The 14,695-nt window shown below is 40.9% G+C and overlaps 1 protein-coding gene across 13 annotated transcripts in view; it reads right to left on the reverse strand.

Moving 5' to 3' along the window:
- LOC108748048 (broad-complex core protein) overlaps nucleotides 1-14,695 on the reverse strand; it is a 69,102-nt gene that overhangs the window by 16,943 nt on the left and 37,464 nt on the right. For 5 of the 13 annotated variants that reach the window (XM_018486020.1, XM_018486018.1, XM_018486021.1 and 2 more), the window contains exon 6: nucleotides 10,510-11,388. The exons of 4 other annotated variants lie outside the window; for them this stretch is intronic. In XM_018486020.1, coding sequence (XP_018341522.1) covers nucleotides 10,721-11,388 — 668 coding nt within the window. In that variant the 3' untranslated portion in view covers nucleotides 10,510-10,720. Of the gene's footprint in view, nucleotides 1-2,116; nucleotides 2,615-5,760; nucleotides 7,099-10,508; nucleotides 11,389-14,695 lie in introns of those variants that run through there. 4 more of the 13 variants (XM_018486027.1, XM_018486026.1, XM_018486030.1 and 1 more) reach the window with 3 other exon arrangements.

Genomic DNA, 14,695 nt, shown 5'->3' on the forward strand with positions numbered 1-14,695 from the left:
CTCTCTCTCTCTCTCTCTCTCTCTCTCTCTCTCTCTCTCTCTCTCTCTCTTCATATTTTCGAAAATCATTTCTCTTCAAACCATCGGAACCATGTAAATCGGGCAATATTTAATATCGAAACGATTAAACTCTCGAATGCTGTGCCTATCCCGGGGCTCGCTTGCAGTCTTATCGAAATTTATTTTTGGACGCTTCTACCTATACTTAGTTGGACGATCGTGTCTTCGACACAAAAAGCCTTTCTCGAATAATATATATCCCATTCTCGCGTTTTATATCGATCTAACTAATAAAGCTTAAATTAATTCGCGTTTCATAGCCAATAAGCGCTCTTGACACGGTCTCGAACAACGGTTTCACCTTATTCCGTATCGCGAAACTATGCCGAAGCTTTAGCCAAAGTGCGTCTACAATTAAATCCCACACTAACGATTTCTGAGAGACTGAAGCAGCAATATATAATCACGACGAGTTCAAATCTCTGTGTCGCAGAACGAGTTTCGTGTTTCATTCGCGAAAGAAATCACGATAAACGACGCGAGTCACGATAATCGTTGTATCTATGTAGCGCCGGAAATTGCACTCAACGAGATTATATACACCAATGTCAATCCCCTGAACGATATTAAAATCGGCATTCGCATGTATCCAGTCTGTTGTATCCGGATCTGTCGTGTGATCATTTATATCCTTACAGGTATTAACAGAAATTTAATGAAGAAACAAGAGGAGGACATACGAAAAGCGCGCGTACACTAGAAACATAAGTACAAGTAAATTATAAAATTAAGATTATTTTTCTCTATTTTTTAATCCATTGGCACTGGGTCCCGTAAACCATAACGCCAGTGTGTGTGCGTACGTGTGTGTGTGTGTGTGCGTGTGTGTGCGCGTATGTGTTGTGTATATGTGCGCGGCTACGTGTATGCGTGTTTGTTGCGAATCTTACGTGCGAAATCTAAGTAATCGCTTCCGTGAATTATTACGTGCGATAGTTGCGAATAAATGATTTGCTAACGACATACGCGTCCTCGAGGATTACGCATCGATTAGAATCAACTCGGGAAATCAACCCTAATTTGAATTATCTTGATTGCACTCCCGTTCAGTCTCATTCTTTTTCATCACAACTTTGTCAATTAATTAGATCCTAAAAAACTTCCTTGAAAATTCGGGAGCGCGACATCAACGTTAATATCACCGTCTCGTCATAATATCCAATTATGAAATAAAAATGGGAATATATACATGTATATATATAAAATAATGGCGCGATCAGAGTACTCTACCGATTCCAAGATCGCGCATGACAACGATATTTATCACGTACACTCGCATCTGGAAGCACTGATTTCTCGCGCGCGAACCGACGTTCCCTACTTCTTTGTTTTTTTTTTCTTTTTTACAAAAATTGTTGCCGAGCGGCTGAGACACACGTGGAAGATTTTTAAGGACACACGCACAAACATCGTGAACACAATGGCGACATTCGACGCAAATTTTCCTATTGTCTCTCGAAGAATGACCGAGTTGTTTCCGATAATCGCATCTTCCTCGAATGATCGAGTGGCTAAAAGAATCCATGGATTCCCACACATTCCATGGTCCCAAATGTCAAACCCATTATGACCGATGTACAATCGACAAGTGATAATAACATAACAATTGCGTTTCGAATCTCGTAAAAAACGTCGGCAAATCCGTTACCGGTCAAAGGTCCGTATCAATTTTCACCGTATATTTATCGCTGAAAGTGTCCGTCTGATTCTCATCTCGCACTTTACACGTGGCTCCCGTATTAATTCCTTAAAATGCCTGGATTGGCGAATTGCTACGAATTACTTTTCGACGATTGTGTACCGCAGCTTTTCTGATTCCGACATTCTAATAATTTTAAGCGGAAGGAAAAATACAGCTAAACACATCGATTTGAAACCATGGATGACAAACGTAAATACTCTCAAAAGATCAGGCACATTTCGATAAACGAATAAAATCAGACAAGCTATATGCAGCGTTAAATACGCGCGGTAATGATTGTGGATCGATGAATCGAGCAGCAGGCTGAAATCACTAGTCCTTTTCAACATTCGATGTCATTTTTCTTTTCTTTTCTTTTTTTTTTTCTTGTTTCCTTTCTTTTTTGGCTAGAAACAGCAAGAATTGAAGAAGAGAACAACGAGATTCTCTCAGGATCTCTCCCACGCTGTCGACAATCTGGTCGATCGCACGACCAGTGTCATGCGACACAACGTGGAACTTTGTTTTTTTTTTCTTTTTTTCTTTTATTTTACTTTAGCGTCTATTAAGCTCGTTTCGTGATGTCTCTTGGCACGTAAGACACGCGCGTGCGCAATCACTTCTATTTCTGCCTACGATGGTAGATGCTCTTGTGGTTGTTCAGGCTGTTGAGCGTTCTGAACACCTTGTGGCATAACGCGCAGACCGCGCTGTTCAGGGGTTGAAAGTGCTGCTGCTCTTTATGCCGCTTTAGAGTGAGCTTCGTGGAAAGAGTCTTGCCGCATACGTCGCACGTGTAGCAAATTCCTGGTGGCAGCAGGCTACCGTGTAACGGGTGCGACAGTCGCATCGCGAGAATCGCCGAGGGCGGACCTGAGATCCGTGTGATCGTACATAGACACATGTTGATTTTTTTTTTTTTTTTAAGATTCATATTGTGAGAGATATTTTTTTCCGTTTGGACGAAAATGTCATTAAAGACGTAAAAATGCAAACATGAGAGAGAGAGAGAGAGAAGCGGCGATACGGTTGAGCGTTTTCATAAAGCGATAGGCAAGCAAAGCGAAACAGGGAAAAGTTGATAAATATAGCAGACAGAAAAAAGTGTAGGCGGCACGCAAGTCGATAAATTGTATGATAAACAATAGATATTAAAATGTGCGTGAAGAAACGATAGATAAAGGTAGATGAATACAAATAGATAGCAAATAGATGTAAAATAGAGATAGCGACATAAATGCATGATGCGAAAACGAGCGTGAGAGAGACAGACAGAGAGAGAGAGAGAGAGAGAGAGAAGATATGCAAAAAGATTTTAAAAAGAAAAGCAGAATGAGAGAAATAAAAAGAAAGAAAGAGAGAAAATGAAATCAAGTACCATAGTCCGTTACATATGCATCGACACCCAATTAAAAAGAAATATTTCCATTACGAACCAATATTTGTGGTGTAGGAGGCACACGGAGAGCCACGTGTGTGGATGGACCCCCAGCGCAAGTCCGTGTTCGTGAAGGTAGCGGGTAGGTACACACAGAACAATGACGAACCAGAGCCAAACGTATAGCCGAGCGAGCGGGACCGGGAACAAACAAGAACAAAGATACGACTGCTATTAATATCACTGGACAAGATTAGTTACGATACGCTGCTAAGTATTTTTGTATGATTAGGGCTAGAGAGATAGGGTGATGTGCCAAGGTGTTAAAGGGGAGCCAAACGTGAGGTTCTCGCTGACAGTCAAATTATAGGCAAGTCGGTTGATCGAGGGAAAAGATGAGGTTTAAGGTGAGGTTTAAGGAAGAGGGGGAAGTGAGTTGAGGATTAAATCGGGATCGATCGATCGAGAGAGAGAGAGAGAGAGAAAGAGAGAGAGAGCTGATTGGCAGTGGTATCGAAGGAAATTTCTACTGGATATCCGTCGATACTCTTACTGACAGCCTGTTGAAATGTCCCTGCGAGCCACGTACGTCGCTCGAGTACTTCGTTTCTGCTGCATCTTAATCGCAGAGAGATATAAATGTGGCTCGGAGCTCTGGTTTGTCATTGGTCATGCATAATAAGCGCGATGATCGTAGACCGCCGGAGGAACGACAGTGCGACTTTTTCGCGGATTCTCGTACCGTAAAGAAAACGAGAGAGAAAGAGAGAAAGAAAGAGAAAGAAAGATCCTCGTTGCATTTTAATTATTACGTGAGTTACTTTCCAATCGCCTGTATTTTATCTCTTCATTTTCTTATGGCTGCGTTTAAGTATTTCTATAATAGTTTTACGGAAACACAATATACCAAGCGCTACGAAGATTTCGTTCTTCGTGAGATCAATTCGACAGATCCGAAAGTGATAACCCAAGACAGTCGTTACCGTTAAACCGTTCTGCTGTCGTCGCGAAATGAAATAAAAGGTATAATTATTAAACGACTCGAGTTTCACTGTCCATGTAATTCAATATTTGGCTTTGCATCCGATATAAATTGTGATTCGATATATCGCTCTTAGAATTAATCAAGAGGAAATCCAGACTAACTGATTAATGAGGAGAGACATTATTAACTTCAATCCGTACTTATCGTAATTTAAACATTTATGATGAAAATACCGGATGAAATGGAAACGATATGAGAAAAAGATATTCCAAGCGAGCTTAACAAGGAACGAAATGTCCGCACATACCTTTCTCCGAGCTGTAAAAGTAAACGTGCCACTTTCCTCCGGCATATTAACTGACTTTCGATGGAAAAGGAGTAGTATCTGTGGTGTCAACAGAGGCGATGATGGTAACGGTAACTAATAGATATATATATATATATAAAATAATAGTAACGGTCACAGTAGAAAGTGTAATAGTAGAGGCATAGTAGCAGGAGTGACAATAGCAGCAGCAACAATAATATGAAAACTTGCCGAGATAGAGAAAAATGTTAATGGCGATAACAACTACTACAACACATCAAGTAGAAAAGATATGATGGTAACATCGGAGATATATAAAAATATTCTATTTTTCGTTTATAGAGAAAGGATGACATATCTAGAAATGTACGTGCCTTTCCCAAAAATCTAACAAATAAAAGTGCATTAACACGCTTATACGTGCGCACGCGCGCACGTATGTTCTGTGTCGATAAATGTACCGTTTATTTTTAGCGATTACAATCTTTTAATGCACGTCTTGTTTGCCTACGAACAGCTTCGACAATTTTTTTTCTCAACGTTTTTTTTTTTTTTTTTTTTTTAATGAAGTTCTTTTAGCGCGATTACATGATCAATTTAAAATAATAAAAACACGTCGCTTTTTCAAAATTGTAATTAATAAAAATACAGAAACACTGTGTAAATGCTAATACATGTGCATGCACAAAGTAAAGCATCAAAACGTGAAAGTATCTGAAAAACTATGTCGAATGCTTATAATTTACGGATACTTCTCCTATTTGCACTTTAAGAAATCAATATTAATTCGCTTTTACGCTACATATTGAGTCAAATAAATTATCCTAGGATAAAATTAATTTTTAATATGTAAATCCTATTCAAATGTGATGGTCGCAAACATAATTTTGCAAAAATCAATGAAAGCTTCCAACAACACATTTATATTTCATTTCCAATTCAATAAATTATAGAAATTCAAAATTAAAATTGTAAAAATAGTGAAATATTAATTTTCCGTGTGAATATCGCGGAAGACTTATCAATTCTGCGCGATCAGTGGCGCTAAATAAATTAATAGAATTGATAACACGTGTGTCGTGATGTAAATATATTTGAGAAATCCCTGAAAATAAAATCTTACTACTAAATCACAGCGAAGAAACTCTGTCGTGGATGGGGCACAGAGGGGGAGGACGAAGACGCTATATCAGGAAAAAGGGAAAATTAAGAAGGAGGACGGAAGGAAAAGAGGATTTATTCAAACAGGTTTTATTCAACTATATAATTGCCTTGTCTGAAGGAATGGAGTGCGATATATATATTACAAATAAATTAGATATATTAAATAATATTTTATTATCCCGTTTTTGTACCGCACCTTTCTTTATATCGTCACGTAGGACGCTAAACAAAACAAAAAAAAAAAAAAAAAAAAAAAAAAAATTTATCTGCAATTATCGTGTGTGTGTTTGTCACATAAATAATATATAAAAATAACAACAAATCGCGTGGCCCTTGTCGAAAATCGAAGGAGTTCTATGCCTATCACACAAGTAATCGTTCAGATTCTAATACACACGGACCTTCGGCCCTTCGCTCATTTTGCAACGCTATTTACAGATGATTCTTATTTTTCATAAAAAATATCAATGCAGCTTTGTGCGCGTGGTCGCTCGTCGCGTACTTCGAAGCGACATACCGTCACTTTTCCGATTACGCATTTTATTTCAAGACGTCGTTCATCCGACCTGCATTTAACACTTAACCCCATCGTCGTAAACGAAGACTCTACACAGACGACTACTTTATCGCGAGTGCATCCCTCGGAGCGGTGGTAGAAAGCTATCCGACGTACGTTCGCATTAGAAATCGATTAAATTCGCCTCGTCAACGCGATACCGGCTCAAGTAATTCAACTCATTCGTAATTTCCCCGCGTTACTTTGCGATAAGTTGATTGATGTTATATACTATTTAATAGATCACATTAAGTCGCAAAGTATAATTGTACGATCGATCGACTTTGTTTCGCACTCTGCGCACTGCCTGTGTCTTTTCGCCAGTGTTTCGAATACGGTGCGACAAAACGGAGAACCGAGATTTATTACGAGTTTCAAATTCGTCGACTTACATATTCCGCTGTGTACGGCGAGAAATAACAACCTGTTCCAATCGCCGCGCCGGCAATTTCAAAATCTCGAACCGCGCCGGATCTTAATCCGTATCGATAACGGCAAACACATATACGCTTGCGTCGCATGAACATTCGGTGCACCCTCTTCATCGAGAAATTCATGACAGAGGTAGAGAGAGAGAGAGAGAGAGAGAAAGTGGGGGGGGTGGGGACAAGTGGCGAGCAATCTCATCCCATTCGCGGATGTTGTTGGGTCTGGTGTTGCTGTTGCTGTTGCTGCGCGGAGTAATTTCTGTCGGCGTGCTCTCTCTGGTCTCTCTGCCATTCGCGGGCCTGCGCTACTTCCTTTCTCTGCTGCTCGTTTTTGTTGTGCTGTCGGTGGTAGATGCTCTTGTGGTTGCGCAGACTGTTTAGACTGGAGTAAACCCGCTTGCAGATGTTACAGATCGGTTCCTTGCTGGGCCTGGTGTGCACGTTCTGTATGTGCCGCTTCAACCGCGTTAGGGAGGTCAGGTTTTTGTTGCACGGCTCGCATCGAAACTCATCGCTCGCGCCGCTGCCGGCCAACAGACCTGGCGGCAGAACCAGACACACAGGGGTTACTACTTTTGTAGGGGTTTTTGGCGCACGGTACGTCGCACAGACGTCGGACAGGTGGACAAGTAGACATTAGACTTGGGCAGGGGAGGATTGAGATAGAGAGAGAGAGAGAGAGAGAGAGAGAGAGAGAGAAACAGACAGAGAGACAGACAGAGAGAGAGAGAGAGAGAGAGAGAAAGAGAGAGGATATCATCCCCCAATGTATTTCTTTACTTTGCCCTTTCCTTTTTCTTTTCTTTTTTGGGAGAGGGGGAAGGTTTCCTTTTCTAGCCGCGGCCTCGTCTCTCTCGCGATCGCACACCACCATTCCACGCTCCTACACCACCGTCACATTTAAGATCACACCACCACAGTTTTCGCAGCTGAGAAAATATCGTGCGCCCGTGTGTGCTCTCTTTTCTGCCTCTTTAGTACTTTATTTTGCATCTTTATTAATCGAGCATACGTTGTACCACCGTCACCCGACAAGCCGTGCCCAAACTCGTTTACGTGTTACTTCTTAAAACCACCTTAAGTTATATGTGCTTTATGGATGCTGCTACTGTCATTGCTGCTTGCGCCTCATTGCGTGACGTAACGATTATCACGGGGGGAGAACGCCTTCTAACGCACGTCGGACGCAACCATTGTCACCGTATACACTTCTCTACGTTCTTTCCCCTTCTTTATTTCTTTTTTACACTTTTTTTCTACGTGGTCAACTTCTCTGTAAAACCGACTACGTTGTCACCATATTGATCTTTTTATTTAGAAAGTCATAGTCATTGTTAATCTCGTCGTCGGTGTCAATGTCGTATTGTCATCTTCCCGACTTTTCTCTCATCCTGACGCCGCTTTATCGTCGTCGTTGCTGTAATTGCTAACGTCATCAGTCGCAGTTATCTTCCGTTTTCATTTCTTTCGTTATCAAAAACCAAACACGAAACACAATGTAACAAATAAAGATAGGGATAAGTTTCCGTGCATCGAAATTCATAAAATCACATTGACTCAATTTATTCGACTAAATTTATTTAGCCATTTTATATCATCTCACATCTGAACGAATCGTCAAGTTTGCCATTTCAATGTAGCTCGATGTGTCCATTATTGTCATGTGATCGATATCTCCTCACCTTTAACCTCGTCAATATTAACATTATTATCATCGCTGTATCCTTCTATTAGTCCGATCATTATCATTTGTAATGCGATACAATAAACGGTTTATAACCATCATTATAATGAGTACCGTCATCGTCCTTGTCTTTGTCGTCAATATTCTCCAGCATTATCATTATCGCGTTCGTCGTTCCTGACTCTATTATTGCCGCTGTTTTCGTTTACTGCATTTGCGTTCTGCAAGGTATATATATATATATATTTTTTTTTTCGATTTCTCTTTTTCCGCGATTGTTTTCGTAAAATTTCTATGGAGAATCTTATACACGACTGATCTTTATCGAAACATGGTAAAGTAAAAGAAGCATAAAAGCTTATGTTAAACTATAGATTATACTAACTCTTGCAGCACTTATCGTTATTATCAAACAATATAAGTAAGAAATAATAATTTTATATAATGAAATATTAATTAATTATAATGAATAATGAAAAATTAATTATAATAAGTGCTAGAACATTAAATAAAAAGTGCTAATGACACAGTCTCATATATAGTTATTAATATTTCAGATAGTTTATAGTGATATTTTGCAGAGAGAACGATATGAAATGTCAAATGTTGTATTATTGTAATATCTCAATTTATACGTTTCTCTTTCGCGTATGAACGTTGTTCCAATGATTTTACTCGAATTAGCTGTATTTTATACAATCACGTAACAATCGAATTTAAATTTTTACGAAATACACTATCAAGGTGTATTATATTGAATACGATGACAATGGTAATAACCGCTCTATTCTGGAAGGCTTTTCTCACACGATTTGTTTGCAGCATCTCGCAGTTCATTGTGTGACATTTATTTCTTTCAAACGCAATTAGGATAACACAGTGCAAGCAGTTCTAAAGTTTCAGCGAACGATCGTGAGCGATGAAGTTAGTGTTTCATGATCACCAGGTATGTGTGTATGTGTAGGTGTGTGTAGGTGTGTGTAGGTGTGTGTGTGTGTGTGTGTGTGTGTGTGTCAATGTCAATGCATATTATTTACAGCAAAATAGAGCGTAATATCTTATATGTATATAGATATATGTACATGTACGCGTATGAATATGCGCGGGAGAGTGGAAATATGTGCGAGCTGTGTACACAAATGCGATATCTGTTTCTAATGAGGTGATGCGAATGAAGCGTAATGTATTCTATATTTCATGATTAATGACATTTTCATAGCCTTGAGCGAAAGAACTACCAACAGAAGTTCTTTCTTCTCGCGCGATATTTAGGCCGTGAGAGATAGCGCTCCGCTCATTAGAAACAACATTTTATTCGTTATTTCTTTCTTTTAATTACTTATCTTCTTTATTTCTCTTCGCCGCTAAGTCGCGACTTATTGCATTATATACGCCGCGTATTACAACAATAGATCAGTATAGGTTTTTTTTTGTTTTTTCCCCTTAAATATAATTACAATCTCACGAGTACAGGAACAATGCAATATTTATTTATATCAAAAAACGTAGCTATAACATTTTGTGCAACGTGAATCTTTATAAAAACGTAACATTTTGTATTTCTCTTTGTATGTAACTAATGAAACGTCACAGATTGTACAACGTCAAATAACGTTTGATTAAAAAACAATCTGATCTATTAAACAGTCAACCAGCATTTTTATAACGACTTCAGCTTTATAATACGTCCAATATATCGGGGAATAGATAACAGCAAAACAATTCACACTCTTTTTCCAGTAAAATCTCATTGGATAAACGTCGACTAGTAATACTATTTTGTAAGTATGAATATATTAGTGAGCGTATCCAAAAAAAAAAAAAACGAAAAAAATAAAAAAATTTTTTTTTTTAAATCAAGAAAGATATTAACTGTAATGAGCCCGATTTTAATATTATAAACTCAAAATAATGCATCCCATACACTTTCATTGCCAAAAACTAAATGAAACACGATATTACAAAATAAAAACGCCAGAAAGCGTTTTCTGCGCATTAAAATTCGAACTCTACAAAATCGCATTTTAGTCACTTTAGCTAAATTTACTTTATTAATCAAGTAATCGTACTCTACACGCAATATTGCGTCTTTGAGGTACCGGTTTATAGATAAGGAATTGCTGATAGTTCTTTTCTTTGGTCTCAACTAAGGTAATCTACCGAAGGAATAAACGACTAGCAACATTTCGCTCCAATACTGTTGAGATTAATTTACAATACATCAGCGGTAGTGTAACATACTATAAGTAGAACACTTTTATACAAAACGGGCAATGTCTTCTATTGACAGCCGGTAGACTACAACATCTCTCTCTCTCTCTCTCTCTCTCTCTCTCTCTCTCTCTTCTCTCTTCGTAGAAATCTCCAAGGTTTGCATCGTATGTGCACTCTGTACACGACGATTGTATTCTTAGTTCTTTTATTCATCGCGTTTTACGATAGAACGGCGAAGTCCGTCCTAGATCGGTGCTGACCGGTCAATACGTGACTTCGCATTTCGCTTCCTGCTCTTTGCGGTCCTTACGAGCGTGATACTGGCTCTTATGACTGACCAGACTGTTCCTGGACTTGTAACTTCTACCGCACTGATCGCAGGATAAAGATTGCGGCACGTAGAAATGCGTGTCAGCCAAGTGTCTCTGCAGGGACCAAGCGCGCGAGAAGGTTTTCTGGCAAAAATTGCAGTAAGTGCGATTCGTGGATTTACGATCGGATTCGTAATAGGCGCGCAACGATTGCACGATGCCGTTTTGCGACCGTAACCGTGGCAGGTTGAATCGCGACGGCGCGTCACTATTCGAAAATCTTCCGGACGTTTGTGGCTGCTGCTTATCTCGAGGGTGATCGTGACGGTACTCGTGCGTCGAATCAAGATCCGTATGGCTCTCGAGCGTGTGATTCGACAGTAGGCAGGACTCAAGCTCGACCATCCTCGGCGAGATAGGCTCCGATTTCAGCACGATCTCCATCTGATCGTTAATGTTGTCTAAGAGATCGATTATCGGCAGCTCTTGCGGCTGCGATTGCACCATCGTCTCGCCGTACCGATTTGCGCTTGTATTTTGGTTCGATTCCTGTACTTTTCGTTGGTATTCGATGTTGGTAGCGGACAGCCAGCCCCCGTCCTCCTCGGTGACCTCCTGGTCTGCAACCAAAGAGGAGGGGGCTGAGTCCAACCGGATTCACGCGACATCATTTAATACCATAACGAGCAACTTTCAGTAAGAATATATTCTCTCTCTCTCTCTCTCTCTCTCTCTCTCTCTCTCTCTCTCTCTCTCTCCTCGTTTTCTTTCCCACTTTCACACACTCTCTTTCTCTCTATCGTAATGCGAGACGCTCGATTTCTGAAGCTGATTCTCGACAGAAGTGAATTGAAACGCTTTTACTAAAATTCGTAATGTCTAACGGTTGTATTCTTAGTTCGTAAACTCGACGAACGAATGAGAGCGACGTCTTGTCGTTACGAGACAGCGCGAGAGTCAGTAAAATCTAAACCACAATTGACTTGAGGAAGATTCAAACTGAATCTGTTCTTGAATTGGCGTACAGTCTATTCAATCTATTCAATTTATTTAACGTTATTTAAAATTAGACCCCTCCTATTATATTTGTAATGTAACGGGAAAGAAAATGTCATTAGAATATGTCATATTGAAATTTGAAATTCTGCTCCTGACGGCGGAATTATGGAGTTAAAAGACTAGACAAGGAAAAGCAAATGTGGACAATTATAAACGAAATCCAACGCAATATATCGGCGCAATTGTAAAATGAATAACGCGAAGGGTTGACTTTACATATCATCGCCCGCGGGCGGGACGCTTTTACTCGTCATTTATTTTAATTCCATGATTTTCGCCATGGACACAGTATTAAGGATTAATACAGCAATTCCATAAATAGATGATTTTTCCTTCCGCCTGCTGTTCAACAGCAGGAATATAAACGTGCAGAATTAAATTCGACTTTTAATATAATCCGGCTAATTCGAACATTCTGCATAGCAATCGAACTACTAAGGGTGAAACACGGATTGTTTGTACAACCGCGAACTTTGACGAGTCTCGAGTCCGTCGAGAGCGCGTTATTTTCGATACCGTAACCATTCGTCGGGTTAAGCATATCGTTAGGAATGACAACGATCGTCGTCGACAGAAGCACGGCGGCGGAGTTCGCGAACGCTTCTTTGCGGGATTTTACCCAGCCGGTTACCCGTGGCAACGCTACCCCACATCGGTCCTCCGCTTCTCTACTTTGCCCTTCCTCTTCGTGTTTCGCGCCCCTCGTGATCCTGCCACCGTACACCACCGCGGCCGCCTGCCCAGCCTCCCAGACCCCCGCGTTTCACCCCCCGAAGCGCGTTCCTCCTCGCGCGCGTGATACAATACCGAGAAGATACATACATACATACACACACACACACACACACACACACACACATATATATATATATATATATATATATATATGATGTGTATTATTCTTAATAACCCCTGTATGCCCGTTACGCTGTATTATGACTGATGTTGACTCTAAGAGCGGAGAGAGAAAGAGCGAGCCAGCTACGATCGATAGGCTGCTCCGCTCCAGGTAAAACGAGTCTAGGAACGTCGCGTCGTGAAACATCGGGGAGAAAATCTACAGCGCGATTGAGAATTTTAAATTAGCTCCGCGCGTGCCATTTGAATATTTGGCAATTTACATAAATACGGTATTAACGGCTGTCGCCGAGTACGACTGGTTATATACGATGCGACCGGGTATAGATTTGATCTGAATGTCATCTCGAGAGCGAGATTTGCTGTTCCGCATTTAAACGTATTTATCTACTGATATAAAAAAACGTAACTGTTTTTTTTTTCTTTTCTCAACCGTAACTATTATATAACTGCGTAATTCGAAAAAGAGAACGTTATACTTGAACACGTATGTATGAAACGCCTCTCTCTCTCTCTCTCTCTCTCTCTTTTTTCTCCGTCGTCTCAACTTGCATAAAACGCGCGCGTTCGAGAATATCATAAAAACCTATGAGAGAAGTAACCCGTTCTCGCGCTGCGCACAATATCCGTACCCCCAGCGAACGGAAAGAGGATGGGCGTTCCGCAATAGGTAAGCATTATGCCGATAGACAAGCAACCCCCTTTTCTCTACGCTCGCCCGAGGAAACGAAGGGAGGAGGATGCCCGAGTTGTGTACGCACAGCGGCCGCATATTCTCTGCCAAACTCGTTCAGACAACGGAGAGAGAAAGAGAGAGAGAGAGAGAGAGCACGTGTTTTACGACGCGCAAGAGACATCGCACAAAGCGACTCGAGAAGTTTTCTCATGTAGATTGTAACGTCGCTATTCTTAGCAAGGAGCACTCGTTGGCTTCTCTAACAGACGCAAACAGCGGCTCGCGATATAAGCCAGTTGCACTTCTTGCTCTCCGCCTCTCCGCGCTAATCTCCTTCAGATTATATACGAGAGAGAGAGAGAGAGAGAGAGAGAGAGAGATTTCGAAAAGTGCGTGGAAGCGATTTAAGGATTCAGTTACATAAACGTCTCGTTCAATTCTATCATTTCGGTAATAACGCACGCGCGATCGTTCAAATTCGAAGCAACGCGGAGGTCAACCGGAGTAATAGCGATATTGCAGTATTTTTTTTTTTTTACGATAAACAATCCGGTTACAGAATCGTTAAAACAATATTATGGTCAAATGTATTGGCTGGTTAAATATATATTATTAAGCGAGAATTACAATAACTCTCGGTGACGACACACCGTTCTTTATTCCCCCGGTCGTTCCGGTTGTATTATACATTCGACTAGATATTTAGCTTTATATTAGTGATGAAAGAGAAGGTCACCGTAACCCGTGACGTTTGAGTAGATTGTATCGCTTGCATATACATAGATTTCCGAGCGTATCCCCGGCGAGAATCTCAGATAAAAGAATCCGCGCGTATCCGAATAGATAATCATCCGATAACAATCAAGGAAAGTCTATGTAGACATAATATCATCCATGCTCCGCGGCGGCGGGGATATCTTCGTCGCACTACAGCGTGACGTTGCTCTCTCGTATCGCAATTATTGTGATCGATGCCGGTGTCCTAATCCGACGAACCTATGACGAGGAAAAGGGAACGGGCTTTGTTCGGGAGAGATCCGTTCGAAAGATTCGTGGGCCACGGTGACGAACGATGCACGAAGCTAAAGTGCAAGCTCGCAGTGCCCTCTCTCCCCTCCCCCCCCCTCTCCCCACTCCTCTTCTTCCTCTCTGCTCTCGCTCTTTCTCTTTCCGTCACTCGCCTTCCTCCTTTCCCTCCTTCCCGCCAACACTACTCCCCCCCCTCTCCCCCGCCCTCCTCTATGAATTTTTTTCGTCTCGCCATTTCTCTAACTGCTCGTCTCTCGAATTCTCTCCGCCGACTTGTCGCGTCCTCCTCCTCCTCCTCCTCCTCC

Source organism: Trachymyrmex septentrionalis, unplaced genomic scaffold (genome assembly GCF_001594115.1).
Source record: "Trachymyrmex septentrionalis isolate Tsep2-gDNA-1 unplaced genomic scaffold, Tsep1.0 scaffold21, whole genome shotgun sequence".
Classification (NCBI taxonomy): Eukaryota; Metazoa; Arthropoda; class Insecta; order Hymenoptera; family Formicidae; genus Trachymyrmex; species Trachymyrmex septentrionalis.